The sequence below is a fragment of the Coccomyxa subellipsoidea genome (assembly GCF_000258705.1).
Source record: "Coccomyxa subellipsoidea C-169, whole genome shotgun sequence".
In the NCBI taxonomy this organism is placed as follows: domain Eukaryota; kingdom Viridiplantae; phylum Chlorophyta; class Trebouxiophyceae; family Coccomyxaceae; genus Coccomyxa; species Coccomyxa subellipsoidea.
This window is the reverse complement of record NW_005178041.1, coordinates 1,715,088-1,742,092: the sequence shown is the minus strand read 5'-3', so window position 1 is coordinate 1,742,092 and position 27,005 is coordinate 1,715,088. Positions and strand designations below refer to the sequence as shown.

At 53.8% G+C, this 27,005-nt stretch overlaps 6 protein-coding genes across 6 annotated transcripts; 3 read left to right on the top strand and 3 right to left on the bottom strand.

The window, feature by feature from the left end:
* Positions 1-1,666: 1,666 nt before the first annotated feature.
* Positions 1,667-7,968, bottom strand: COCSUDRAFT_52383 (LuxS/MPP-like metallohydrolase; the record flags this gene model as incomplete). The annotated part of the gene is made up of 18 exons (XM_005651053.1): positions 1,667-1,769; positions 1,839-2,038; positions 2,376-2,606; positions 2,905-3,147; positions 3,320-3,581; positions 3,780-3,960; positions 4,140-4,227; positions 4,356-4,564; positions 4,729-4,879; positions 5,026-5,102; positions 5,412-5,634; positions 5,829-6,020; positions 6,206-6,376; positions 6,512-6,685; positions 6,772-7,041; positions 7,128-7,322; positions 7,466-7,668; positions 7,800-7,968. The coding sequence occupies 18 exons, from the start codon at positions 7,966-7,968 to the stop codon at positions 1,667-1,669; spliced, it is 3,342 nt and encodes a 1,113-aa protein (XP_005651110.1).
* Positions 7,969-9,884: 1,916 nt separating this feature from the next.
* On the bottom strand, positions 9,885-13,198 carry COCSUDRAFT_64553 (hypothetical protein). Its single transcript, XM_005651052.1, has 10 exons — positions 13,108-13,198; positions 12,654-12,974; positions 12,444-12,554; positions 12,200-12,331; positions 11,867-12,052; positions 11,513-11,704; positions 11,121-11,360; positions 10,803-10,940; positions 10,389-10,625; positions 9,885-10,265 (listed from the first exon to the last, which is right to left on the bottom strand). Exons 1-10 carry the CDS (start codon positions 13,144-13,146, stop codon positions 10,197-10,199), a joined length of 1,665 nt encoding a protein of 554 aa, XP_005651109.1. The 5' UTR covers positions 13,147-13,198; the 3' UTR covers positions 9,885-10,196.
* A 950-nt stretch (positions 13,199-14,148) lies between these two features.
* On the top strand, positions 14,149-16,498 carry COCSUDRAFT_35134 (MFS general substrate transporter; the record flags this gene model as incomplete). The annotated part of the gene is made up of 8 exons (XM_005651051.1): positions 14,149-14,241; positions 14,340-14,473; positions 14,615-14,729; positions 14,851-14,915; positions 15,075-15,298; positions 15,496-15,767; positions 15,948-16,118; positions 16,280-16,498. 8 exons carry the CDS (start codon positions 14,149-14,151, stop codon positions 16,496-16,498), a joined length of 1,293 nt encoding a protein of 430 aa, XP_005651108.1.
* Positions 16,499-16,989: 491 nt separating this feature from the next.
* Positions 16,990-21,648, bottom strand: COCSUDRAFT_59088 (TPR-like protein; the record flags this gene model as incomplete). The annotated part of the gene is made up of 12 exons (XM_005651050.1): positions 16,990-17,226; positions 17,345-17,455; positions 17,573-18,239; positions 18,571-18,804; positions 19,086-19,276; positions 19,463-19,708; positions 19,831-19,981; positions 20,106-20,269; positions 20,408-20,647; positions 20,762-21,013; positions 21,118-21,303; positions 21,601-21,648. 12 exons carry the CDS (start codon positions 21,646-21,648, stop codon positions 16,990-16,992), a joined length of 2,727 nt encoding a protein of 908 aa, XP_005651107.1.
* Positions 21,649-22,293: 645 nt separating this feature from the next.
* Positions 22,294-23,422, top strand: COCSUDRAFT_52381 (hypothetical protein). Its single transcript, XM_005651049.1, has 3 exons — positions 22,294-22,663; positions 22,749-22,861; positions 22,945-23,422. The coding sequence occupies exons 1-3, from the start codon at positions 22,491-22,493 to the stop codon at positions 22,968-22,970; spliced, it is 312 nt and encodes a 103-aa protein (XP_005651106.1). The 5' UTR covers positions 22,294-22,490; the 3' UTR covers positions 22,971-23,422.
* A 1,016-nt stretch (positions 23,423-24,438) lies between these two features.
* On the top strand, positions 24,439-26,768 carry COCSUDRAFT_64552 (cupin 4; the record flags this gene model as incomplete). The annotated part of the gene is made up of 10 exons (XM_005651048.1): positions 24,439-24,534; positions 24,610-24,664; positions 24,765-24,838; positions 24,965-25,198; positions 25,280-25,498; positions 25,613-25,674; positions 25,789-25,925; positions 26,030-26,211; positions 26,341-26,547; positions 26,703-26,768. The coding sequence occupies exons 1-10, from the start codon at positions 24,526-24,528 to the stop codon at positions 26,766-26,768; spliced, it is 1,245 nt and encodes a 414-aa protein (XP_005651105.1). The 5' UTR covers positions 24,439-24,525.
* Between the last annotated feature and the right edge of the window lie 237 nt (positions 26,769-27,005).

Below are 27,005 nucleotides of genomic sequence, written 5' to 3'. Positions count from 1 at the left end.
TGTCACCACGAAGGACTATCACAGTCGATGTTGTCCATGGATTTCCTTTCCAACCTTCCATCGAGGTACTGGCAGTTCTTGTTGTGATTGCTGAAGAATCTCGCGTTCCTTGTTAAATATCTGTCCGCATAGCATCTTGTCCTAAATAGAGCGCTCTTGCAGGGGTTGCTTAACTTCAACGATCCCCATACTTCAGAGTCCCAAAACATACGTTGCAGACCACGACACTGCGCCTCCAGGCAAGCAATTGATTATCAAGAGAGTTTCTCATGCAGATCGTCAATGTTACATGTTAGATTGGCACACTTTATCCTTCAGTTCAAATCTTGCTCAAGACGTCCTGGATACCTGCTGCAACTAGCTGTGGCAGATGCTTCCAGCTATTTGCGGACTTTTGGCCCTGCAGAGGGCCAGGAAATTTCAACCGACCCAGAGAACATCCTGATCCGCCAGCTGCTGCAAAGGAGGGACAAGGCGATCGGGAAGGGGAAGCAGGACAAAGGAAAAGCAGCAGACAAAGGGAAACGGCCTGCTGAGGCGGTGCATGAGAGGGGAGGGGCCAAGCGGTCACACTGCGAAGCGGGCGGCTCAGGTGTCTAGCCCTGTCGTTCATCTGCAAAAGTCACACAGATTGTCCTGGTGAACTGTGAGCTCGAGCTCCTGCATCATCAAATGAAGCCCGATGAGAGTGGTGTTGTGCACAGGTGAAGGTCCAGGCGGCCAGGCCCCAGTTGTGCAGACCTTCTCGGCGGATCTGCTGCGTTCAAAGACAAACCAGGAATTGGGAGAGATCCTGAAAGCAAAGAGCCTCAATAGCCGAGGCAAGAAAGAAGAGCTGGTGCAGAGGATACTGGATGCCCAGCACCGCGCGAAGAAACCTGCCCGCCCTTAGTGATTTTACCTGTTGTTCTTTTCACAGTTTGAAGTAGATTAGGTCATTCCATGATTAACAGTACTGTCGTTGGGCATATTTATTCGGTGGGTGCGTGCTGGGCCTTCAGCAGACCGTCTGCATGAGAATCAGCAGGTTGATAAGGCCATTTGCGAGGAAGCCAAGAAAAATTAATTGAACAAGCCTTCATTCACTTGCAATGTGAAATTCTCCATGTCCTGTGAGCTGCTGTAATATTAGCAAAGGCATGCCGATGAGCGTGGTAGATATGCTCGCACCAGAGAGTTACAGACTTGGCAAGTAATTACAAGTTATAACCTACATGCAGAGATTGTTATATGCGTTTGTCATTCCTGGTGTAACTTCAGGAATGTACATGGTGAATCTCAGATAGGGAGACAGACGCATCCTGTAATCAGTTTTATATTGTACTCTGCCTTTAAATGAGTGTCTTTGCAGCTTCAGATGCTCTCTGATATCAGCAAGTTCAGGCATGCCAGCTCATGCATGAGCCTTCTGCTCAACTTCAAACATTGTTGAAATAGCAACCCATCAGGGAATGAATAGCAGTACAACGATTACAAATACAAGATGCGGTCTGTGTTGCATTGCTCCACCAATCCACCAACAGTCCGACAACATCTGACATGATTGTGCTCAAAAGACAAGCCTGCCCCATCGAGCGTTGCAGAATTCCCAGGTTCGCCACTCATCCAAGGTGGTGGAAATATGAATGTTCAAAGCCTGCCCTGTCCTGAATCCGTGGGATCCTGATCAGGGCCTGTCATCGTTGCCCTGCTTCTTGGCAGCCATTTCCTGCATGGCTTGCGCGAGCCCGTTTCCCTGCAGCGCAGCCGCGACTGACAGCAGCACTTTGCTGTCCATGGGGCCCAGCTTGGTCCCTTGGCCTTTGCCAGCCTCCCGGGCAGGCAGCGCGGCTAGCTGCTGCGGTGGCGTGGGCCCAGAGGTGCCCACGCAGGTGAAGATGTGGTCGTCGTCGAGCGCAAAGTTGGAGTAGGCGTCGTTGATGTCGTCGATGGTAGCCGCCTCGTACATGACGCGCAGGTCGCGCAGGCACTCGGGCACCTTGAGCGGCACGTCGTTGCTCTGCAGGTGCGTCAGCAGCCCCAGCCGGTACATGTTCTCCTGCGCGCACGCAAGACCCGTCAGACAGTCCAAAGTTTGAATTCACGAACCATCCAATGTCGAACAAAAGGCTCCACGGCAACAATGCGCCTCTTGGAACCCCTAAAGAGCAAGAAGCCAATGGCGAAAGATATTGTACCAGCCCACTGTCCATCTGTCTAGAGGCAGCGACAAGTGCCGGAAGTGGAGCCCCTTTGCCTGAGCCAGGCTTGTCATTTGCACATCCCTGCTATGCAAGCTATAACAAACTGCCCTCCCACATGTCTGCTGACTAGGGCCACAGGACTACGAATGGAGAGTGACATGGGTGTGGGGTGGGAGGAGAGCGGCGGCGCGCCTTCATCTCGGACTCGTGGCGGGTGAGGACGGTGCGGCGGGCGCGCAGGAGCTCGCGCGGAGTGACGCGCTGCATGGGCAGGCCACGCAGAACGCGCAGGCTGGCGTCCAGGGCCTCGTTGATCTTCTGGGGCGTGGACGTCACGTGGCACACAAACCAGGCCACGCGCAGCCGGTCAAACAGGGACAGCTCAAACGACACGTCGTACGTCAGGCCCAGCGCGTCGCGCACCTGCACGCAAATGTGTCTCATTCTGACATACTTGCCCGAGCAGTGGAAGGTAACAAGTCACGTACCCATCTATCTTGTCTTCTCACAATCCTATGCCTTCAGTACTCTAAAGCCCCAAAGCCTGTCATGAGCTGCGACGCTCTATTTGTAGACAACATGTCCACCATGGAAAATCTTGTGTTGAGATTCCAGCTGTGAAGTGCCAAGTCAACAAGCATCCTTGGAGGGCTATCAGGGTACGAGCCAAACTCCTTACACCACCCATGCACAAGCAGTGGGAGTTGTCAAGGAAGCACACCGTGGTGAACAGCCGCGAGTTCATGATTTCTGTGAGCAGACGCAGCGTGACATCCGCGTAGAGCGGGTGGGCCCGCCTGATCTCCGACGCGCGAGCCAGCTGCGCCGCTGTGGCGTTGGGAGGCGGCAGAACCGGAGGCACCACCAGCATCGGTGTGGCGGAGGGCGCCTCCTTCGCGCCAAACGGCCCCCACCGGTTGGGAGCCTTGCCGGCAATGTACGCCACCGCCCGCTCATCAGAATCCTGCATGGAATTTGAGAATAAAGTAAGCACAAAACAAACCCTCACAACCGCACATGAAGACCGCCTAATACTTCTGCCCGTATATTAACAGAAGACAAGCATGACAGCAAGTGATGGAGAGACCAGTCCAGTGTAAGGCTTGCGATGCTGCAAGGACAACTTTACTACGTGCCTTGAGGTGCCAGGCCTGGCGGCGGATGTGGGCGGGCGGGTAGCAGATGCCGGGCGGCTGCACGCGCGGCGGCGGCGGCGGGGTGTTGCGCGGCGCGACGGTGCCGAGGTAGCGCAGGATGACGTCGTCCACCTCGGCCAGGTCGATGTCGCCGACCAGGTTGATCTCAATGTTGGCCGGGTGCAGCTGCGCCATGACCGCCTCGCGCATCCCCTCCAGCGTCAGCGCCTCTATCTCCTCCGGATTCGCATCGCGGAACCTCCTGCACCCCACCCATCCCATGCGTGCATCAGCGGCATGCGCAGGCTTGCTCTCCCAGTTCCACATTTTACGCCACAAGGCACCTACAGGGGCTACAATTGTGCATGCTGATGAACTCTAATGAATTTTCTATAGAGGCAGAGCACCAAAACAGAGGTTAGAAGGTAGAGTGTGGGTGGACACGGTAGACAGTGCGCACCTGTCGGGGCCAAGCATGCAGGACATGACGCGGTCGGCGGTGGCGCGCTCGAGGCCCTTGGACAGGGACCGGTAGTGGGACAGGTACATCTGCTTGGCGCGCTCCATGGCGCTCTCCTCCCAGCGAGGCGACTCCAGGAACTGGTGCAGCAGCTCCATTACTGCTTGCAGGCCACCCTCGCCTACGCATTGGGTACATGCTTGTGAGGTTGGCCGTTGCACATGCGCGTGTGCATGGGCAATTTCACCGCTCTTTGAACTCTGCAAGAAGGAGCAGGATGCATGCGTAGCACTGCCGTGGAGCTTCACAAGGTCAAGTGCATGGACGGGGGCGCAGGAAAGAAAATCCACGCATGCTCACCTATTGCAAAATGGCAGTCCATGTACACAAACTCCTCGTCCGCATCCAGCATGCAGTTGATGAGCTTGGATATACAGAACAGCTCCACCTGCACGCCACACAGGGCGGATCCCACTCAACATCCAGCATCACACAGCACTTGCTATCAAGCATGCCGGCAATTTGACAAGGCGCAAGGGCCGACCCACTGGACCAGGAAGCTCAGAGGGTGCCCACCTGATCACGGCGCCAGTGGCCGACGGTGCCGGACTCGGAGAGGGTGCGCGTTCCGATGCTGACCACACCCGTCCCTGAGGGCCCGGCGCCCTGCTCCTCCAGCGAGCGTCCGCCTGCCGCCACCATGCGCACCATCGCCGCGCGGGGCTCGTTGTCCGTGTGGCTGTAGTTCACCCGGATGCCGTTCGACAGCCGCCGCTGCACGATGCCTGCAATGGAACAGTCTGTAATCAAAACAGTGCAATGTCCCCGACAAATCGCGCATATATTGTCTGCAGCACTCATGCTGTACAAAATAACACGCATGGCCGCAAGCATTTGGGGGGCGCTATTATCTGCAAGTGGACAGCGAATTCATAGGGCAGAGGCACACCTGTGGCCGGATCTGGTGGAGGCATGGCTGAGGAAGAGGGCCCAAACCTCTCCAGCGGCACAAAGTGGGGGTTGCGCTCTGCAACCAGCTCTTCTACCCTCTCAGGTGGCAACAATGACTGTGGCACCTGGATGTCCTCTGGTGGCTCAATCTGCAGCATCAGGCATCAGCCGTCAGGCATGCCAAACTTCCACCTGCATTTCTCATCTACAAAAATCTGGCAGGCACATCTAAGGAGAGCCCGCAGGAGCATCACAACTCTAGCGCTTGCAAGATGGCACACACAGTCAGGCAAACCTGCAGACTGGGGGCAGCCAGCGCGTCAGCGATTTCATCGGGGTCCAGTTCAAAGCGCACGGTGCCCTCGGGCACATCTGTGACATCGCCGTCCTCCTCCTCGGCCACCGGCACTGGCGCGGCAGGGTCCACATGCTTGTTTGTCGTCATGCTGGCACCCCTCGCCATTGGCAGCCCTCCACCTGCATACCGCCCAGCACCCTCGCCAAACACTCAACAAAAGGTATGTAACCTACTGGACCTAAGGCGAATCTGACCTCCAGATGGGGTCACAGTCCATACTGCATCTTGTCCTGGAAGCACGGGACAGAGCAATACTACGCAGTCCCACAGGAAAAGAACGAGGCACAAGTTTGTGGTTTATCGTCGGCTTTGCCAGGACGCACCGCTGCTCTGGCCACTGGGATCAGTGAAGGCAGGGATGCAGGCCACAATGGCAGTGGCGCGCGTGGGGCCAACGCCTGCAAAGTTGCCCTCCCCCCGCGCCGCCTGCTCCAGGATATCCTCCTCCGCCCGGTAGTGCGAGATGTAGGACAGGTAGCTGGCCGCCACCGCATTCACCTCCTCCAGCGTGATGGTCTCAGCCCAGTCCTTCAGCAGCTCGTGGCTCTGCAAGCACAGGCCCAGTCAACATCCTGTCATCAATGCAGCTGGCTTGAGTGAAGACCTGATATGATCCAAGAGATGTACATTCTGCGCCATGCCAATGCGGCACAATTTCCGAACAAAACAGAGCACCAAGAAGATACTATGCTGAGTACAATGGAACTTGTTCAGCTCCTGCCATTACAAGGGCTGCACACCTGGCGCTGGTCCAGGACGGTGTGGCCGAGTGCGAGGGACTCCATGATAAAGTCCAGGTTGTCCGCGGACGGCACAGACAGCGCCTGCTCTGCTGCCTGGGCACTGTCGCGCAGCAGCGCCATCTTGTAGCGCTCCAGCTCCCCGGCCGTCACGCCAAACCGCTGCAGCCTCCGCGCTTCCTGCACCGCTACCTGTTGCAGCATCACATGGCAGAACTTTTCAGACCCTCCCTTATTGCCCATCAACAAGTGACTTGACCCACCACAACTTCATTGCTTCCCATCATTAATATACAGATTCACATACCCTATAGAGTTGGTTGCTGTAGCACCATTCTGAGAAAAAGGAAAAACAAGCAAGATGATTTAATGGGCACCTGGACAGCGCCGCGCCAGTCGCCCGGCTCGGATGTGATGGTCAGCGTTGACACAGCGCAGCCCTCGCGGCCAGAGTCACTCTGATCTAGCTCGATGGCGACGAATGGAGGGTCTGCCTCCACATAACGCCGATTGAGCCGGAACTGCAGCACGCTCAACATGATGCGCACCTGCACATGAGTGAAAGAGCTAAATCCTGGTCCCATGCATCCCTACAGCCATATCTTCAGCTCGGCAAGACAACCAGGCTTGACATGAGAAGTTTTAAACAAAGAGTGGAGCATGACACTCATGATTATTCTCACCATGAACGCTGTGCGCATGTCCCTTATGCTCGTCAAGGGCTGCACTGGCAGCTTGCAGAACAGCGACAGCATGAAATGCTGCAGAAGGCGGTGCTTGAACACTCGTACAGTTGGCGCCGTCTCTTCTGCCTTTATGGGCGCGCACCCATATCTGTGCTCCACCGGAGGGCGGACCTGGTGCAAGCAACAAGGCTCAATTGCGCTTTGATGGGGGACTAGCAATCACATGAGCAATTGAATATGCAAGGAATGAGGCACACCTTGTGCTTCAGCTTGAAAGGGCCCTCGAGCAAATGATTTCCATTGGTGCTGGGTGATGAGCCGTTGCTGTGGCCATTGTTCAGTGGAGCTGCTTCGACACCTGGCAGCCGCTCTCTAGCGCGCGGAACAGCGCCAAAGGATCTCTCTATGAGGGCCTTGACCTCCTCAACAGGCCGGTCGTAGTCTCCGACAATGTACAGGACGGCGTTGGCTGGGAAGTACCACTTTTCCCAAAAGTTCATCAGAGCCTCACGGTCCCACAGTTCGACCTGCATGCACAGATATTCCGCATGAAAGGCACGTTCCCCGCAATCAGTTCCAGTCAGTGAGGAGTGTATTTAAAGCACCGCCGCACCTGATCTGTCTTGCCGATTGGGAAGCGAGAACCGAGTGCATTCTCTTCATGCAGAAATTGCAGAAGCTGGCAGTCTACGCGGTACTCTATTGTGTTCATCATCTGCGCCTCTGCCAACACTGCCTTTCGCTCCTTCTCAATCCGGTTCACAAGGAATTCTGGGTTAAAAGCTATCTCTGCCAGCGCATCTAACACCTGCACAAGTAGCACAAATGCCCATTCAGCAGCACAACATCCAAGGGGAAATCGCTCCTCTTGGCAGAAACAGAGGGTTGAAAGGATGGGACTGACGATGTGGAAGTCAGAGTGACATTCAGTGAGATATTGTTACCAAGCACCTGTGGAAGCATAGGTGTCGGATCTGGAGCCCCTGTGTTTGTGAGGGGCGAGTGGACATGGAAGACCGTGTGGTGGAAGTCTGTGTAGGCATTTGATCTGGCTCCTGTGCCCAACAGGCCTTCCCTTTGCCGGCTTCCCAGGAACGTGACATGCTCCACAAGGTGAGCAATGCCCTGCTCATCTGCTTCCTCATCCACACTCCCTGCACATCCCAGGATTTAGATCAGGAAATCCGTGTCATTCTTCTGCAGCTTCCCAAGTAACCACATGCAGTACCTCCATCACCGCCAATCATGTTGGACGCTGTGTACATTTAGTGGGTGTTTCACTTACCTGCACAGATCTCCAGGTGGGCCTCAAAGCGCTCTGGTGGCACCTTGTTGGGAAGGATGACATAGCGCAAACCGTTCTCAAGCTCGCCCTGCACAAGGTCCTTGTGCTGCTCCAGCTTTGTGTCTAACAGGCTCTCCACATCCAACTCATGAGCTTCCTGCACCTGCATGGATTCTTGCAATGCTCAGACTTTGGCTATGAAGGTCACAAAGCAGAGAAAAGTGACACTACTGTCGCCTGGTCAGCATAAAAGACATCAAAGGCTAACTCACCAAGGTTGCTGTCACCACGGTCCTCCTGCCTCTTCCCTTACAGGCCACAAAGGTGATCCCAAAGGCCCCGCAACCATGGGAGCTCTTACTGCTCAAGTGGTGAGCACTTCTGCACTGCGATGATTGCCTGCACAATCGACATTCAGAAGATCAGCATAAGGGACGAACAAAAACAGAACGAGCCGTCCAGTGCACACCATCCCTTGATGTTGAAAAATGGGCAGTGCCCTTGTGATCCACATGCCCTATGCAGCTAGAATCAATCTTCATTGAAGTATGAACCAGATCTTGCGTCTGCAACAAAAGATGATGCACAACACCACAATGTGTGCTTTCCCTGTGGACACCTTGCGTGTCGGAATGAGGTCACAATTGTGGGCTTTGATCAGGCTCATCCATACAAAACATTCACTATCTGATGACTAGACACCTATGAGTGCATCTGCTGTCCTGGAAAACCTTCTATCTTTATCACGGACTGCTGGAAAGCTTGGCACGCAGAACCACCTTTGGCAGCTTGTCTTCGACCGCCCCAGTAATTGGATCCCGCGAACTGACCGGATATGACATGTCTTTGCCTGTCGACTATTAAGAAGTGATGATCTTGCCGATGATCTGAAAACGAGGTGCTGTCTCAGTAAGGGCTGATGGAGGCCAACTGGTGTGGTGTTATGTACATGCGGCCGACCACTAGTGGAGCATTCCATCTTCTTTCCCTCTTGAAACAAATGTGATTTGCCTGTTTATATGGACGAAATGCATGAGCTAGATGAATGCGCATAGATCAGGAGAGTTTAGGGTACATTTATGCCCTTGAGATATCAGTAGGGTAATCTCTCTTGCATAATATATATGTAGAGGAAGGCCTAGAGGGAAAGATGGTGCAACCCTATTACATCAGACAGGGACTGCCAACCAAAACTCACACAAAATCTACGTGACAACTGGCTCGGTCCATCAGAGGAGAACACACAGGAGTCAATGCAAGACAAGAGGTCAGGCAGACAATGGCACAACCAATACCTGTATACAGTACACTACGTAGTGCTGGCCCAGGTACCGTACCACGTGACGTGACGTACATGCAGCTGTACAGCCCGGGGCTGTACAGCTGCATGTTGCCTTCCTTCTGGACATTTTCCAGTGTATTCTATTTATTTCCATTTCTGTGAGCTAATTAGTATGTGGTCTCTAACAATATCAATCGACACCAAGATTCCACTGGCCTCACCGGCCGCCGTGGCCGCGACCGGCCGCCAGCGGCGGCCACGGCGGCCCTGCCAGGGGGCCCCAGTGGGCCCGGGCCGCCGCGTCGGCAACTTGCTTTGAAAACGGCCGGGCCGCGGGCCGATGGGTGGCACTGAGAGAGCTCGCAGGGTGCGTATTGAAGATCTCTAGACCTGTAGTGTGCACAGGTGCGCAAATATCCCATGCAAGATCATTAGAATCATGTTTATAGGCATATGGTTTTTGTGCCAGCCCGGGCCCTTCAGTCAGGTCCGCACTGTGCAATGCATGGTGGCACCATTATGGCACTTTATCATATTAATGATTGATTTTCTCAAAGGCAGGGGTGCTGTTCAGAATCAGACAGGGCAGAGATATGAGATCACAAGGGTTTGCAGAAAACTTGGATGGTGAGAACGCAGGCCCGGGCCCTGTACGCCCCGGGGGCATACTTCTGTTTTTGCACACACGCAACTTACAGAAGAGCAAAGGAATGCAGATGAATGCAGTACCTTGTATGCTGAAAGCAGCGATAGCAGCATGCCAGCAGCCCTTATGAGCTACTGTAGCGACTGGTGAGCCAGATATACCACAATCAATGCAATTGATTGAAAAAAAATCAAAATGACCCTCAAGCACAGCTCAACCGAAGGAACCATCGCACAAGCAATACCTCTGAGGCTGCCAAAGAACGGTCTCTTTCATACATTATTGACTGCCAGTGCTTCTTATTCAGACACACCATATATCAGCTAATATACACTCTCAACCGCACACGCTCTCGGACAATGGATCATTTCACGTTGATGATCATATGTTGCACCTGTTGGGACTCCATCGAGTCATCGAGAAGAGGGAAGCTTTGCTTCTCTCAAAATAATACTACGAAATTATCTCCTCATGCAAGAGCCAGCTTCTTTGCACGCTTGTGTGCTCGCTTAGCAGCCTTCTCCACAACATTTGAACCCTGCACAACACAGGACAGTTTGTGAGAACACAATCCGAGAAGAGCAGTATGCTATTACATGTTGTGCAGAGTTCAGTATTACAGCAGTTTGCAATTGCAGAAAGCTCGTCCACACAGACCCACCTCGCGAGGTGGAGGCGGCTCTGACAGCTCTGCCTGGTGCTTGGGGATGAAGCCTGTGTCGACGTTGCCGTTGACAAAGTCCTCGATCTGCAGGATCATGGTGTGGTAGATGGTGGTGGTGGGCACCCCTGAGATGACCAGCTCATTGAGGGCACGGTGCATGCGCGCAATCGCCTGGTTGCGGTCCTCTCCCCACACAATCAGCTTCCCCAGCAGCGAGTCGTAGTTGGGCGGCACCTGGACGTGTCAGGCAATACCAGTAGCTATTCAGCAAAAGCCAATCAGTACATTGCCTCACGCAAGAACACAGCCAATCAACACAGTGCCTCACACAAAGAATGCACCACCTCAAAAGGAATTACATCTGAAGCATTCAGATGCCAGCATGCAGGAAAAGACTGCGCTAGTGCGCACCAGGTAGTCAGGGTAGAGGTGGCTGTCCATCCTGACATGGGGGCCTCCAGGCGCCAGGTACCCAATGACACGGCCGGGGCCCGGCCTGAAGTTCTTGAAGGGGTCCTCTGCATTGATGCGGCACTCGATGGCATGGCCCTGATCCACAAATAGCAAATATCAAGACAGCCCATGAAGACAGCATACGCGAGGCAGGATGCAGGGATTGCAGCGCTGGCTGTGCAAGGGAAAGGGATCTTCCCATAGTTGTCGACCCCCACGCCTATATGCATGTACGGGTAGTTTGGACTTTATCGCAAATATCCAGGTCGGACCCACCTTGATCTGAATGTCTTCCTGCTTGAAGCGCAGCACTTCGCCCTGGGCAGCCCTGATCTGCTCCTGGATGAGATCGATCCCTGTGATCATCTCTGTCACTGGGTGCTCCACCTGGATGCGGGTGTTCATCTCCATGAAGTAGAAGCCCGTCGCCTCCCACAGGAACTCGATGGTCCCCACGCCGATGTAGCCGATGCTCTTTGCCGCGTTCACCGCCGCATCTCCCATGGCCTTCCTCACCTGCAAATCAGCAGCAGCCCAGCTATTTACCAACACTCTGAGCATCTCTCATCAGATTCTACAGCAGCACACGCAGTTCGTGTGAGAACTTAAAAGTGGGGAGCAGCACATCAGGGATGCGAGCACCTCATGCTGGGGTGCATGGGCAGTACCTCCGGGGTGAGAGCAGGAGAGGGGGCCTCTTCCAGCAGCTTCTGGTTGCGGCGCTGGATGGAGCAATCACGCTCTCCCAGGTGTATGCAGTTGCCATGCTTGTCAGCCAGCACCTGGAACTCGATGTGGCGCGGGTTCTGCACATACCGCTCCAGGTACACCTTGCCGTTGCCAAACGCCGCTTCGGCTTCCTGCAACATTCAACGCCACCCCTTGGTTCCCCCCTTGGGCCCTTCTTGGTCTCCTTAGGCACAATGCCAATTGGTATCCTGGCTTGATGGTTGGCTCCAGGTTGATGGCTAGACAAAAATGGCTGTTCAGATGCATCAGCAAAGAAAGCATTCAGGCCGCACCTGAGTGGCCTGCTGGAGGAGAGAGACGAATTCGCCCTCGTGCATGGCCAGGCGCATGCCACGACCGCCGCCGCCTGCTGTGGCCTTGATCATCACCGGGAAGCCCATCTTCCTGGACACCTCAATGGCCTCTGCCTCATCCTTGATCAAGCCATCACTTCCTGGCACGGTGGGCACTCCGGCAGCCTAATGCAGAGCAACCATGTGTCAACAATCCACCAATCAATAGTGCTGCACTTCAGTGGGCTCCCACAGCTGTTCGAGTGCCTGTGGCTTCCAGCGGGAAAAATACATATATACACCTCTATGACATCTTTAGAATAAGAAAGACACCTTCATGGTATCGCGGGCAGTGGACTTGTCACCCATCGTACGGATGTGGTCTGATTTGGGCCCAATGAACTCAATGCCATGATCACTGCAGATGTCCACGAATGTCGAGTTCTCAGACAGGAACCCGTATCCCTGCAGTCACAGTGATGGCAATCAATCATGAGCATTCAGAGCGGTAAGAATGTCTATCAGGGGTCAAAGCTCTTTAGTGGAGAACAGAGAAGCCCTGGATGCTGGTACAGACCGGGTGAATGGCGTCAGCTCCGCGGCTGATAGCAGCAGCAATGATGTTGGGGATGTTCAAATAAGATGCAGAGCTGGCAGCCTCTCCGATGCAGACCGCCTCATCTGCCAGCTGTAGCCAAGGGCACACCTCAGTCCAGCAGTCTTCTAAGACACAATGATCGTCCATGGATTGCATGCATGCGCTGGTGGGGCAGAAATGCAAACTTACCTGGACATGCAGGCAGTCTACGTCTGCAATGGAGTACACTGCAACCGTCTTTAGGCCCAACTCCTTGCATGCCCTTATCACGCGGACGGCAATCTCTCCTCTGTTGGCTATAAGGACTTTGCTGAATGCTGCTGTCGGGGCAACGCTTCTCCGAGACCTTTCGGTACATCTGATTGGTGACGCAGCAAGCGATGCTTGTCTGGGAAGGAATTGTCCACAGCTGGAGCCGAAGATTTCGCTTTGAAGCACCACTGACTTGCTCAGTGATCTGGCATTGACCTTGGCAGTGTGCGGACTCCTGCTCGCTCCAATGGGATGGCCCTGTATATTTGCCCACTTCGTCATCCGAACATGCTTACGAATCAGTGTCATGAATTTCGTGCATCGATTGCTGCGTGTCCGCAAAGGAAGTGGGAGATAAATGATGTTGATGCAATATGGATCTGGGGCGTACCACTGCAGGGGAATGGGCCAGGATGGCCGGTGCGTGCATGATGACAACTTTTGTTTACTCCTCCTTTCTTCTCTTTTTCTCCTTCCACGCGAGATGCAGGATGATGTTGAAGCAAGACCTGCCCACCTCAGACATTTAGCCCTCAAAATCCCTTGAGGCTCTTATTGCCCCTCCCTTTGGCCAAAAACCCTAGCTTGTTCGCGGATGCGCCATCGCTGTCCGAACATGCTTTGGAGTGCTTAGCGCGCAATTCGGGGTCCTGTGAGAAGGGTGGCAGTCTTTAACCGTTTCATCTACCACCCAATAAGATTCCTAAGGCTGTTTCTACTTGTTGGCTGGTGACTGAATCCTGCGCGTGCGTCACAACTGCTGTGCACTTACTCTTACTCTTCCAGTGCTTTAAGATCAAAAAAATTAATCGCTCTCTGTCCATGATTATCAGAGTGTAACTGTAGACAGTCTCCAGGTGTATCAAACGACGCACAAGCAGTGCTCTGGCACTGTAAAGGGATCTTGTGCTGTATCTGTTTGAGGTGTAGCTCATATATATTTGGCCCAACACGTATTAGGCAGCCTCTATGACATTCTGAGTACCATAGTAAATTCAGAGGCAAAATCGATACCTGTGGGGTGAAGTTGGTTTGCAATCGGATGGCCCATACACATGTTGGAAGCTGGTCCTGCCGCTCTATCCCCACTTCCAATGCCGCCAACTTAGGACCTCTGTGCATAACTCGTCCACTAGATCTCAGACGACGGTCAAGCATCTTGGGGTTTAGAAAGTGCAGAGCCAGGCGCTGCCAACCAGGGTGCAGGAGGAGGCAGGTGCACGTCGCGGCAGACAGTGCAATCGTGCCAGATGTGCCCTTCCCTGGAGATGATCAGGGATCGATCATCTACAGCACCCTGTCCAACATCGAGGACGCTGCAGCCGATGCCCTGCAGAAAGCAGAGAAGGCTTTGGATGGCTCAGTGGAACCTTCCACGAGCGGCAGAGACATGGACCCCACCAATGGGCCAGCTGGCTCTTCAAATGGGAGCATGCCAGACCCCCAAAACAAGCCGCCCGTGCCCCACCGATGGGTCATTGTGGGAGCCATGGCCTTGGCCTTTGTCCTGTGCAACATGGACAAGGTAAGCCACCTTATGTCTCCTTGCTCAATGGAGTTGGCTTTTGTGAGATCACCACTGTTCTGCAGGGAGAACATGCCTAAACTGAGCATGGTATGCAGGTCAACATGTCAGTGGCAGTCATTCCTATGGCGGCAGAGTTGGGATGGAGCCCGAGCGATCGGGGCCTTGTATCATCTGCTTTCTTCTGGGGTTACTCCCTGACCCAGATCCCTGCAGGCTGGGTCTCGACGAGGTATTCTTACAGCCTATGTGCATTGCTTTGGCTGCAATGGATGCTGCATGATCCATTGGCTGATGACAAAATTGTGGCAATCCGTCCGGCACTGGTGGCCTTGCGTTGCTGTGTGTCCTGAATGGAAATGTGTTGTGCCAGGATTGGAGGGACGAAAGTGCTTCTGGCTGGGGTAGCTCTGTGGTCTCTGGGGACTTTGGTGGCGCCGCCAGCAGCGCACTTCAGCTTGCTGGCGCTCTGTGCCTCTCGTGTCTTTGTACGTCCTCGCACATTCCAAGTGCATGCCCCTCTTCCAAAATTTTGCCAATGTCAACTTCACTTCGAATCTGTGGTTCGTTAAGGAATTTAAGCACCAAATGTCCTTGGCTTTTTGGCAGGTTGGATTGGGCGAGGGATTGGCGCCGTCTTCAGCGACAAACGTGATGGCAAAGCTCGTGCCAGAGTATGTTTTCTTTCAACCTCATGGCTGGCAGTTGCTGCTAAGGAAATGATGCAGGATTGGGGGCTTCCCTTGTCTAGGCTTCTCCCGAGGATTTATCAGAAGTTTGATCAGCGTAAGCAGAGTGACCTGTTCTTGCCGAGCAAGACTGATGCGTTGCAGGGGTGAGCGGGCGCGGGCCGTCACAGCCGTGTTTGGCTCTCTGGATGTTGGCAGCGTGATTGGCCTGCTTGTGTGTGGGCCCCTCATCCGCACCTTTGGCTGGCCGTCTGTCTTCTACCTCTTTGCGCTGCTGGGCCTCGTGTGGTGCCTCCTCTGGCCGCTGCTGAAGCCCGAGGATCCAGACACCTCTGTGCCACTGACAAAGCCCGCAGCCATCGTGTCAGGTACTGTGAACCCCTGTCCACTCTGGGTCACTCCTGTTTGCTGTTTGCTTCTATTCCTGCACTGCATGGCATGCTGAGAATTGATTATCAGTGCGGCGCTTATAGACACGGCACCATCAGCCTGTTGCTTTGTGATCCCTGTGTTGTTCTCCCAAACTTGGCACCCGGATGAGCGGTGTGTGCCGGTGTTGCTGCAGACAAGGCGGTGCCGTGGGGTGTGTTCCTGCGCTCCAAGCCGGTCTGGGCCATCATAGTGGCGCACTTCTGCTACAATTGGGGCTACTACACGCTGCTGGCATGGCTGCCCTCCTTCTTCGAGCTGTCCCTGGGCCTCACCGTGGAGTCCTCCTCGCTGCTCACGCTCATCCCCTACCTGGCCATGACCTTCATGACGCCCTTTGTGGGGCCAGTCGCTGACGGCCTCGTCTCCAGGGGATGGTCCATCACCAATGTGCGCAAGCTTGCACAGGTGAACCCCCACCGCTCTCAGATCCATAATGCAGCGCGTCTCTTATGAAAGGCAAAATTAATATTTTTTTTCAACTGACTTGGAAAGCCTGACTTTCTGCGGACCTCTGAAAGTACGTCGGCTGGCGTGTCCGCAATGTATGGTGCAAGGCATGCTGAGGTGGTGGTTGCTGGCATGCAGGGAGTGGCATTTGCGGGTCCCGCCCTGTGCATGATTGCGTGCTCAGTGCTGACCCCTCATGGCACAGCGCACCTGCCTGGTGCCATGCCCACAGCCGCCATCGTGACGCTGTTCAGCCTGTCCTTCGCCATGGGTGCCTGGGCCCGCGCCGGGCTGTACTGCAATCACCAGGTGAGCACTTCCTCCTCCTTTGTTGCATTTCCAACACCGGCAACGATCATGATGGAAAAGTGCATGCCTTGGCAGGAGCAACTCAAGGCATGCATGTGGAGTCATTGCAGCATGCTGTGCTTGCAGAGCCATGACTAAGGCAGTATACTGGTTTGGTTCAGGATCTGTCTCCGGAGTATGCCGGCGCGCTTCTGGGCCTGAGCAACACAGCAGGAGCGCTGCCGGGCATTTTGGGAGTGACATCTGTGGGCTTTCTGCTGGAGAAGACAGAAAACTGGGGCGCCAGCTTGTTCTACCCCACAGCTGCCTGCCAGATCTTTGGGCTCATCATCTACTCCATCTTTGCTTCCAGCAAGCGGCAAGACTGGGCGACTCGATGACGCTGGCACCAGGAGATAAGATTCATTGTAGAGCACCTGAAATCGCGGAAAAGACATGAATCTGGGACGACTGTCTCACATTGACTGTGATACCGTGCAGTCAGGGTCTTTGCAGAGGTGTGAAACGTTGTTGGATGACAGTGCACACGGAGCTGTACTTATGGCAGTGAGGTTGTCTATGGAGCGAAGGTATCAGTTTGCTTGTTTAGGGTTATTCACCATTTCATTGCACATCTGATGGTCAGCTTACAAGGAGCACACGAAAAGCACAGTAGGACAGCAGATGCTGCGCAAAACGTAGAAGCTAGGCAGTTAGCTATTCTTACATTGGGTATGAGATATCAAGGCTGAAGCAAAAGCTTTTGTCGATTTCATTTCCATTATTTATATGCAGGTATGCAGCTGCGCCCGAAGGTCCCTGCCACTACTTCAATACCGAGGCATCACACCACCATGCACCTATGCACACGTATACAAAGCAGCATAGCAAATCACTCTGCATCCAGGAAATGATGCGAGAGCTTGCGCGGCTTGACCAGCTGCGCCTGCCGCTTCCTCTCACTCTGTTGCCGCATCGCGGCGCACACATCAAAGACGCGCCACTCATGCTCTCCCCTGCAGCTGGCTTCCAGAAAAGCCAGAGTCACATTGGACAGCCTGGGCAGCTTAGCTGGTTCCACGCCGCTCTCCTCCATCTGGCTCACATGCGCTTTCCAGTCATCAAACACCTGGCGCCAGCCAACAAATTTTCAGTATTGCGGCATTGTCTGAAGCACACACGGGCATGTCATGTATTGGACCGTGGTTGCCATGATCAGCTGCTGAGGGTTTTGAGCAGATGCTGACCTGCAATGCCGTGGCCATTCGGCCTGCGTGACAGCAGGTTTCCAGCAGCGACTGCCACATCGATCGATCCATCATGGTGAGGCGCTCGGCGCCAGCTTTGTCTCGTCCCACCTGCGCGGACAAATGGCAGAATCTCACATCAAGCAGTCAGCACCGCTGCATCGGAATCAGCCAAGCCAGGCAAAGCTTTGTTTCAAGAGGCTGCATAGGTATTGAGAAGAAGAGCACCTGGTCATAGAGCTCCAAAGCGGTGTCAAGGTCTCCGCTGCGCGCCAGCGCGCCGACCAGGGCTCCCACAGCAGCAATGTGGGGAATGAGGATTGGCTGGCCCTTCTGCTTCACCACATGCTGACTGGGCTTTCTGTGCTTTGCATTCAGAGCTAGCTCTGGTTCGCTGGCAGTGCTGGGGCGCAAGCTGGCTCTCCGCACAGGTGCAACAAGCGTGGGCATGGGATTCGCAGGCGGCTGACACAGTGGGCAAGTGTCTTCCCCTGCTGAAAGCTTGTCCTGCTCGATATTCCCTGCCCTCTGCTCTGTATCATTGTCGCTGCTGTCCGTCAGGGGATTATCGTCGCCTGAAGTGCTGCATATGGGGCGCTCAGCGTGGCTGTGGGCTGACGGAACAGCTCTCCGTTGGCTGGACTGCTGGGAAGGATCAGCAGCTGCTGGTGCCTCATTGTGGCCATGTGCATGTGTCTGAACAGGTGGCTCGGCCTCCTGCTGGGAGGATCCGCTGTGCGCATGCTTGGCGGCCCCAGTGGATGTTCCCCAGGCAGAGGCCATCATGTCCCGGTACACCCGAAGGGCCTTGCCTGCCCAGCCCGCCTTGCACAGGGCCACAATGAGGTCTGACCCAGCGCTACGCGTGACCAGCATCCCTCGCTTCCTCACTCCCCTGATGCATGCACAAGAGACCGCTCACCACCCCTCGCACACCCCACCGTGCTGGGATACAAGCGCAAGAGCACCTCCAAGTATCAGCAAATCTAATAGTACATCTAAAGTTAAGGCAGGGCTCATTTCTCAAGCAGCACATGAAGGTTGGTTTTGGTGCTATGCAAAGAACATCCCCTCCATGTAGTATAGGTCCTCCCATCCCCCAGCAGTGCTAGGCCGATCCACAGAGTGCAATGCCCAAAACAATGCCAGCGAAATCATATACATACTGTATACATCCGAGCATTGGGAGGAAAGCGCGCGAGGCAAGCTTAAAAGCGCGCGCGCACCAGTAGAGGTCCTCTGCTTCGGCGGCGCGGTGCTGGCGGGCGCAGGCGCCAATAAGGGTGATGGTGGTCTGGTGGTAGGTGGGCAGGCCCAGCGTGGTCATGAAGGACACCATGCGCAGAGCGCGCGCCACGTTGTGGGCGGCCAATGCGCGCGCCACGCTGTTTAGCGAAGCCGCCTGCATCGCTCGGTGCGAGCGGGCCAGCTCCTTCACCAGCTCCAGCGCCTCATCCACCCTGAGCACATGCCAGGGCCACGTCAGGTAAATGACAGTGGGCACTGCCTACTCGGATCACAACAATCACAACATCCTACAGAAGTGGGTAGGTCCAGTGCTTACATAATAGACACCAGAGAAGTGACAGACCGATTGAATTTGCCAAGAGCAGACATACGCTGTGTCCCACGTCCTGACAACACCAAACGATTTATGCAGAGATGTAGCAAATTTTTCTACAATTGCCGGGCTGGGTTGGTGGAGATGTGCCAAGGTGCGGCGAAGCAGGCAAATGCAGACCTGCCAGTAGCTGCGCAGACGTTGATGAGGATGTTGTGGCACTCGTCTGTGGGCACAATGCCACGCTCACAGGCCTGCTTGTACAGCTGGAACGCGCGCTCCACGTCCCCCAGCTGCTCACAGGCCACCAGCAGGCAGCCGTACGTCACAGCCGTTGGTTCCACGCCCTCCTGCTGCATCTCCTCAAACACCTGCGCATGCATGCACCCAGTTTTTCGGGGATTCCATCCAAGAACAGAACACCGCAACAGGCTACTGTCAACAGCTCCATAACAACTTCCTGCATCTTTCCTTCTGTGTTGCAGACAAAGGTTGAGGTCCAGCCAAAAAGTCATGGCATCCAGCCTTCATGACAGCCATGGCAGAGAGATGCCCACCTGGAAAGCCTGGGAGAGGCTGTCAGGCGTGCCAGTCTTCACGCATGCGTCCATGAGGCTTGTGTAAGCCTCCACAGTCGGCTGTATGCCGGCATAACGCATCATCTGCATCACACGAGCCGCGCTCTTGTGGTTGCCGACCTGGGCGCAGCAGTGCAGCAGCGACCCGTATGTGCTCTTGTTGGTCGACAGCCCCATTCCTTGCATCTCTCTGAAACGCTCAAATGCTGCATCAGCATTGCCCACCTACAGCCATGTCCCCAAAATCACCATTTGTATGTATGTGCTCGGTCACTCAGCAAAGCCATGGCAGGACCATTTACATGCAGTGCACACATGACACCGAGTGTCTTGGAAGTGAGTGGCACCTCGGCATGGGCTGCAATGAGCGTGTTGACGCTGATGCTGTCTGGCTTTGGGCCATTCTGCAGCATGCCCTGGTACACTGCCTCCGCTGCGCTGGCTTGCCTGCTCCTGGCATGGAGGTTCAGCAGAGCATTGTATGCCACCAGCCAATCCCTGCACGAAGCACCCAATCCAGGCTGAAAGCATGTTGATCTCCATCAGAAGACAAGAGACCAGAAGATGGCACATGCACAAGACTGTTTCTTCTTCAAGGAAATTGGTGTCGCGGTTCGCTCACTGCTTGTGTTGAAGGTTGCTGCGCTGCCCTTGGTTGTGTGAGGAGCGGCGCATGTGCATGTCGGCTTCAGCCTTGCCAGCCAGGTCCAGAAGGTCAGGCGTTCGGCCGGACGCGCATGCCGAGAAGAGTGCAGAGAAGAGAAACGCATCAGGCGTTGTGGTGTCCTGCATCGTGTGGCACCGTCTTTATTAGCCAAGCAAAACTGTTTGCAGCCTAAATGAGACTCTAAATCTAGCAGAACGCAGAAGAATTTATTCCACTCGTGATCCTGCTTGCAGGAGTGAAGAAGGCAACCCACACACCTGCTGCATTGCTTCCCAGACATCAAGGGCATGCTCTGGCACGCCTTGGCGCTCTGCAAAGATCAGCAGCGCCGCATAGACGCTCCTGTCAGGCTGCATCTGGGCGCGCATGGCGGCCACCTCTGCAAACACTCGCACAACCTGCTCCCTCGTGAAGTGCGCCCCCCAGGCCGACTGCAGGAACGTGAACATGATGCGGCTGTTCAGGCGCACGCCAAAGTATGGCACCTCTGACAATGCCTGCGGTCAGCAGCTCTGGCACTCACCATCTGCCATGCAATTTTAGCATATTTTGCCCTGCATTAAAACTTCGGCCGAAAGACTTTCAGTACTGCATAAGACAGTGTCACAGACGACAAGACTTGCCTGCAACAAGAAGGCGCCATCCAGCAGTTTGCAGTGGTAGGCTGTGTTGAACAAGGCGCTGAAGGTGTACTTGTCCGGTTGCAAGCCCAGCTCACACAGCCTGCTGAAGTACGCTGCAGCTCTGCCGACAAGATCAGATCGTCTAGACCGTCCCACTGCGCGGATCAGGGCATTGAATGTGGCCGTCTCAGGTGCTATGCCCAGGGACTGCATCCTCTCCTCAAACAGAGCAATGGCCCCCTGCGAGCACAACAGGATGCATACATTATGCTGCCACAGATGGCAAGAGCCTATAGAAAACAGTAGTGAATCTTAAAATCTCACGTGAGAGAGACAATGCACACCTCAACGTCGCCACATCTACTGAGCGCCTCAATGGCGGCATTGCACACGGCAACTGTGCAAGCATTGTGCTGACAGGCGTTCTCAAAGGCCTCTTGCACAGCCTCGTGATTCCCCATTTTTCCAGACACCGCGACCCGAGCGGTGAAGCAGTACGCATCCTGCTTGAAGCCCAACTCTCCGCGTACCTGTCACACACGCCATGCATCAGAGGGAAATCTCGCTTATCTCTGTGCTTCACATCAGTGCATGTCCCTTCCATGACAGGGAGCTGGTAGATTGCCTCACCTTGATGACACGGAGTACACCAGGTAGATCATTTGCAACCATGCATTCCTTCAGGAGAGCGCTACATAGCATCAAACTTGGAGGAAGCATGGTCAAGTATTCCAGTGCGCCTTCCAAATTTCCAGCCTCTACCAGCAGACGCATGAGGCCCTGATGCTTCCCACGGAGGATGTTTCCCAAGTATTCCCGAGACGCACAAGAGAGGGCTGACTCTGCTGGTGACGGCCGCTCACTGCATGCCTCATCGGCTTGAAAACCTGCATCTTCAACAGCTTTTTCCTTCTGGGGACCTTCGGCAGACGCGGTTGGACCGGCATGCTTCTCAATTCTGTTTGCCTGAGTCTTATTGATGGCAACCATAAGCGATCTGACCAGCTGCAAGCACGCTGCACTGTCTCTCGTCCTATAAGCATTCTGGAAGAGCGTAAGAAATGCCTGGGTTGCATATCCTGTTTCCGTTGTGGACACCTCACAGTCGACATCTTTCTGTTTGTGGTAGAGGCTGGCTGAATGTCTCAAGCTAGTTCCCTGAACAGCGCACTTCGGCCGGCAATTTTGTGAATACGAATCTCGGAAGTCCCACACCCTCCTTCTATGTTTTGTACTTGACTTAGTGAAGAGATTTGCGATAAACGCAAAGCTTGGAGGAGTATGAACTGAAGTAGAAAGGTGTGCAGAGGCCATGGACAAGCTGTGCCATGCACAAGCAGAGATAAAGACGATTAGCGACCAATTTGGTGGGCCAAGGGACTGCAACAGCAATCTATTCGCTCAACGGCCCACGTGTCCATCATCCCATCACGTGCCAGCAGAGTGCGAAGCTCGCCAGAAGCTGATCTTCTCCTTTGATTTCCACTCCAAAATTCAATACGTTTCAACAGTCTGTACACATGTGAGCCCTCACTTGAAAATCTTCTCGACTCCTCATCACTGCATATCTCTTTGTTGAAAGCTGTCGTCCAGGATTTTTTTGGAAGTCACATAGTTTTGGGTTGTCCTATTCTTCTGCGTTGGCTGTCTTTGCCGAAATTAGAGTGCAAGACAATAAAATAATATTGAAACTTGATCTGCACTTTTCGGATTCAAGATGAACGAGCGGAAGGCCAGGAAAGAAATGAACAGATGGAATAAGCTAATTGTATCTCTCGCAATTGACTTCGTGGGAATGTCATCGTACATAGTGCCTGGAGCCGGAAACATCTCCGACATAGGATGGGCACCAGTGCAGGCATTCATAGTGCACCACCTCTATAACAACAGGTAAGTATTGCTGTATGGCAAAGCCTGTTGCAGGGCCCAACGCTCATCTGTCTTCTGTGGCACCTAAGATCATAAGCGTCTGCAGGCTCTTGACGACGTTGAGCTTCATTGAGGAGGTCCTACCATTCACAGACATCGTCCCATCTGCCACCATTGGCTGGCTGATGGAGTACACAAGAGCCGGCAAGAGGGCCCAGGGTAAGCCTGAACCTTCAGGATATCCAACAAAGTTTACATCAAACACGCTACATGTGCCTCGCTGACATTATGGCATCTCGCAGATGAAGCCGAACAAGTGCGAACGTGAGGAGGTTGTAGCACTGGGCACCAATAACTTATGAGTGCTACTGAACCGCCTTCCTGATGGCATCATGCTTGGGATCAAAGCAATGGAAGATAAACAGCAAGCCGCCAGTAAAGAATGGGAGCGTTGAAGAATTTGGGACTGACTTCTTGAATCCACACTTCTGGGACTGTTGCATGATGCCGCTTGGCAATTTTGGTTTCTGATAATTTGTGGCTGTGCCACCTAGAGTGCTTGGACAGAGTGAGCAGAGTACTGAATATGTAGGACTGCCTAATGTGGCAATTTGGATCAACTGGACGCATGATGCTGACGCGTAGATTTGTCAGAATCCTGGAGTGGACGAGACACAGTTGACAGTTTGATAGCTTTGAAAATATGTCTCTTCAGGATGAGCTCTGGATTTGAACAAGAGATCAAGTGGTGTTCAAGATGTGTGGCAAGAAGGGCAGATTTTCAAGGCTTGCCAAGACCTTCTTTGTTGCAGCAGCAGCAGCTGCAGCTGCCTAACTGCCTCGCAATACAGAATTTTCAAGGAATGAACTTTCGACAATCTTTAATCCGGCAAAACGTTCAGTGGAGCCAAGCTCGATCGATAAGCGCTTATACTTATATATCGAGGCTTTGGTAGCAACATATACTATTATTACACGCTTTTCCTGCCAAAAGGCACGGTACGTCCTGCAGACAAGCTGCAGTTAAAGGCTGCCACAGACCTACCACATGTTAGACTCGCCAGATCCAAGCAAGGCCCAATCAACCGTGGGCACGGTGCTCAGTGTTTATACCGCCCCCCGCCAGCCGGGGCCGAACCCTAAATATACTATTATTATTATTTTATTATTATTACACGCTTTTCCTGCCAAGAGGCAAGGTGCGTCCTACAGACAAGCTGCAGTTAAAGGCTGCCACAATCCTACCCTTGTTGGACTCGCCAGATCCAAGCAAGACCCAATCAATCGTGGGCACAATATACTTTAGTAAGTATAGTATGTTGTGCCCACGACTGATTTGATGAATTATTGTGCAATTCTGATTTACTAAATAGTATTTAATCTGCCGCAAACTGTTGTCTGTGCATGATGCATAACTATAAAGGCAGTGAACGCCTAAGCAGGCAGTTGCACCGACGCTGCAGATCTGACTAGACTCTAGCTCCGGCCGGAGCTGTGTATACTCCGAGTCGGCCGAGTCGAGCCGCGCAGTTGCGAGAGATTCACCTGCTTCGGACAGATGGAGGGCTAGCTTCCGCTGTGCTGCGCATACAAGGCAGACAATGATGGAGGGGCATATCGAGATTTTGTCAGGCTATAAAAATAGGGGCCCGCTTGATACCATCAAGAATAGAATTTGCATGCATGCAAACCCTTGAATCTTTCCAAGGGTGATAACCTCAATTCTGATCATCAAGGACGTTCGGACAAATTGGTTAAGTAAGGAGAACATCAATTCCGTACTGGGAAATCTAGTAAGATCGGGAAATCTGCCTATGTTTGGTGACAGTCCCATTATCTAAGTGATTTTTTGCAACCCTTGGAGACGATCTAAGTGATCTCAGATGGGAAAGGTGAGGCCCAGGCTGCCATCTGTCTCTGTTTGATATTCCGCGATCAGGAAATTGATACATTTCGTTTTATCACAGAAACGTGGCTCGTCTGCGGAGGACATGAATGGGAATCACAAGAAGACCAAAGGCGGTGAGTGCTGTAGGAGACTAGGCGCATCCTTGAAATTTGTGATCCTGGGCACAGAGCATTCATAGTACTGTTGTGGATTCAAAAGGCCTCATTCCCACAGGTACAGCAGCTACCAATGATCCACAGAGTAATGATGCCTACATGGAGGTGAAAGACAGGCGCATTGCAGCAGAGGTAGTCTCACATCAGCAGATCCTGAACCGCTCATGACAGTGGACACATTACTGCGACTGCAGAGAACACGGTGTCAATACCTGCTTTGCTTTTCCTGCAAGTCACCCAGCTGTGCCCACTGGCCAGGTGTCTAGTGTGGCGCCATGCAGCGGAAGGGAGGTCTTGCAACATATCTTGGGCCCATGCAAGGCGTCCCTCTTCTTCAAGCGTGTCTGGGAGCAGCGTGTTCTTCTCGTCAGGCGGCCGGAGTGCCCCACTTTCTTCGAGAGCTGGTTCAGCAAAGGCGCAATGGAAGCCCTGCTCCGCAAGGAGACCATCTCATACGCCTACAACATCGACGTCACCAAATATGACGGCCAGGTACGGGGGCTGATGTGTCTCGCCACTGGGGGCTGATGCGCACTGTATTGTTCGGCTAATGACCCTTCCTGTGCAATGCAGGAACGAACAAACTACAATTATAATGTAGAGAGCAGTGCGGTGGAGGAAGCTGTAGATGCAGACGTGCTGTGGGCTCGGTACAATCAGGAGGGCTGTTCTGTGCGGCTCCTGCATCCTCAGAGATGGTTTGACCATCTGGCAGCTACCCTGGCCAAGCTGGAGGAGGTCTTCTCTTCGTGTGTTGGCTGCAATGTTTATTTGACTCCTGGAGACTCGAAGGTATGTGAATGTCATGGACCTCTGTTGAGACGCGCAGTACCTTGCATTTGAGGAATTGAGGTCCTACAAAGCGAGGGCCACACTTAAGTTGACCAAGGGTGGGAATTGCCCCAGGGGTTTGCTCCTCACTTCGATGACATTGATGCATTCGTGCTGCAAGTGGAGGGCGCCAAGAGGTATCACCACGATTGTCTCTTCATGTGTTCACAACATGTGCACTTAGTTCTTCATCGTGACTTCATGGTGGCCATTTGTAGACATATGCACAGAGTGGCTTGCTGCCATGACAGGTGGCGCTTGCACCAGCCCATCACAGAGGACCACGTTCTGCCGCGTTTCTCCAGCCCTGATTTTGCTCAAGAAGACCTGGACGACCCCTTTCTCGATGTCGTCCTGCAGCCTGGAGATGTCCTTTACATGCCACGTGGTGAGTCTTGCTTTTGAGCATGTGGCAGCAACAGTCAGTGCAGCATGTGGTCGAGCAAGTACACTGTGACTCATTGCAAGTCCGAAGCTTTTGTTCCCTTGCAGGCACCATACATCAGGCGCAGGCACTGCCAGGGACGCACTCGCTGCACCTGACGGTGTCGGCCAACCAGCGCAACAGCTGGGCAGACTTCCTGGAGGTGGCCCTGCCCAGAGCGCTGCAGCTGGCCGCAGAGGAGTGCGTGGACCTGCGCAGGGGAATGCCCCTGGGCTACATGCAGTACATGGTGCGTCGCTAAAATGAGGCATTGATGCATTTCCTGTGCACTCTGTGTCATGAATGGAATGCCATTTTTGATGGAAAAGTGCTGCTTAGGAAGAATTTGAAAAGTAACATCATTGTCTCCTTCTGGCAGGGCGTCCCATTCTCAGATGACAGCAGTCTTGAGGCGAAGCGGGCAGCATTTGAGGCAACAGCTCAATCGATGGTGCAACGTGTCCTTCAATTCTTGCCTCTGGACGGCGCAGCGGATCAGCTGGCAGCCCAATTCATGCAGCAGCGCCTTCCTCCCAGCAGGGACATGGCAGGAGCAGCAGAAGCACCTCTTGCCTGGGGCAGCAGGGTGCTGCTCAGGAGACCAAACATGGCAAGGCTTGTGGTGGAGGGTGATGCTGCTGTGGTGTATCACTGTCTCGCTAATGACCAGCAGCAGCATGCCAGCATCAAGGATAATGAGCAGGGCAGCTCTGCAGGCCGCCTGGAGTTTTCCTTGGACAGGGCTCCAGCGTTGGAAGCCTTGCTGCTGAGGTTGCCTTCCTCTGGCAGAGGGCTGCCCCTGCGTAAGCTTCTGCAAGGCAGGGACGCTGAAGATCTACTTGTCGCAAGGCAACTGCAGAAGGAGGGCATTCTAGTAACAGCTGCTGTGTCGGAATGACATCTGTTCTATCGCGTACAAAGCAAGCTATACCATGTGCGCAACATGCATCAGTATGTAATATAGCACAGAGGGATATTACTCCACGAGCCTATGCACCGTGTGAAGCGGTTGAACAGAAGCATTATTCAGAAACTGCCGCTCAT

What these genes read in the sequence shown, in the direction of transcription:
- COCSUDRAFT_64553 (XM_005651052.1), bottom strand. Translation starts at nt 13,146, where the DNA reads ATGCACGCACCGGCCATCCTGGCCCATTCCCCTGCAGTG. An exon ending in CTGCCCGCGATACCATGAAG is followed by an intron (nt 12,053 to 12,199) that starts GTGTCTTTCTTA and finishes GCTCTGCATTAG; the next exon opens with GCTGCCGGAGTGCCCACCGT. An exon ending in TCCTCCAGCAGGCCACTCAG is followed by an intron (nt 11,705 to 11,866) that starts GTGCGGCCTGAA and finishes TGAATGTTGCAG; the next exon opens with GAAGCCGAAGCGGCGTTTGG.
- COCSUDRAFT_52381 (XM_005651049.1), top strand. Translation starts at nt 22,491, where the DNA reads ATGAACGAGCGGAAGGCCAGGAAAGAAATGAACAGATGGAATAAGCTA. An exon ending in CACCACCTCTATAACAACAG is followed by an intron (nt 22,664 to 22,748) that starts GTAAGTATTGCT and finishes AAGCGTCTGCAG; the next exon opens with GCTCTTGACGACGTTGAGCT. An exon ending in AGCCGGCAAGAGGGCCCAGG is followed by an intron (nt 22,862 to 22,944) that starts GTAAGCCTGAAC and finishes GGCATCTCGCAG; the next exon opens with ATGAAGCCGAACAAGTGCGA.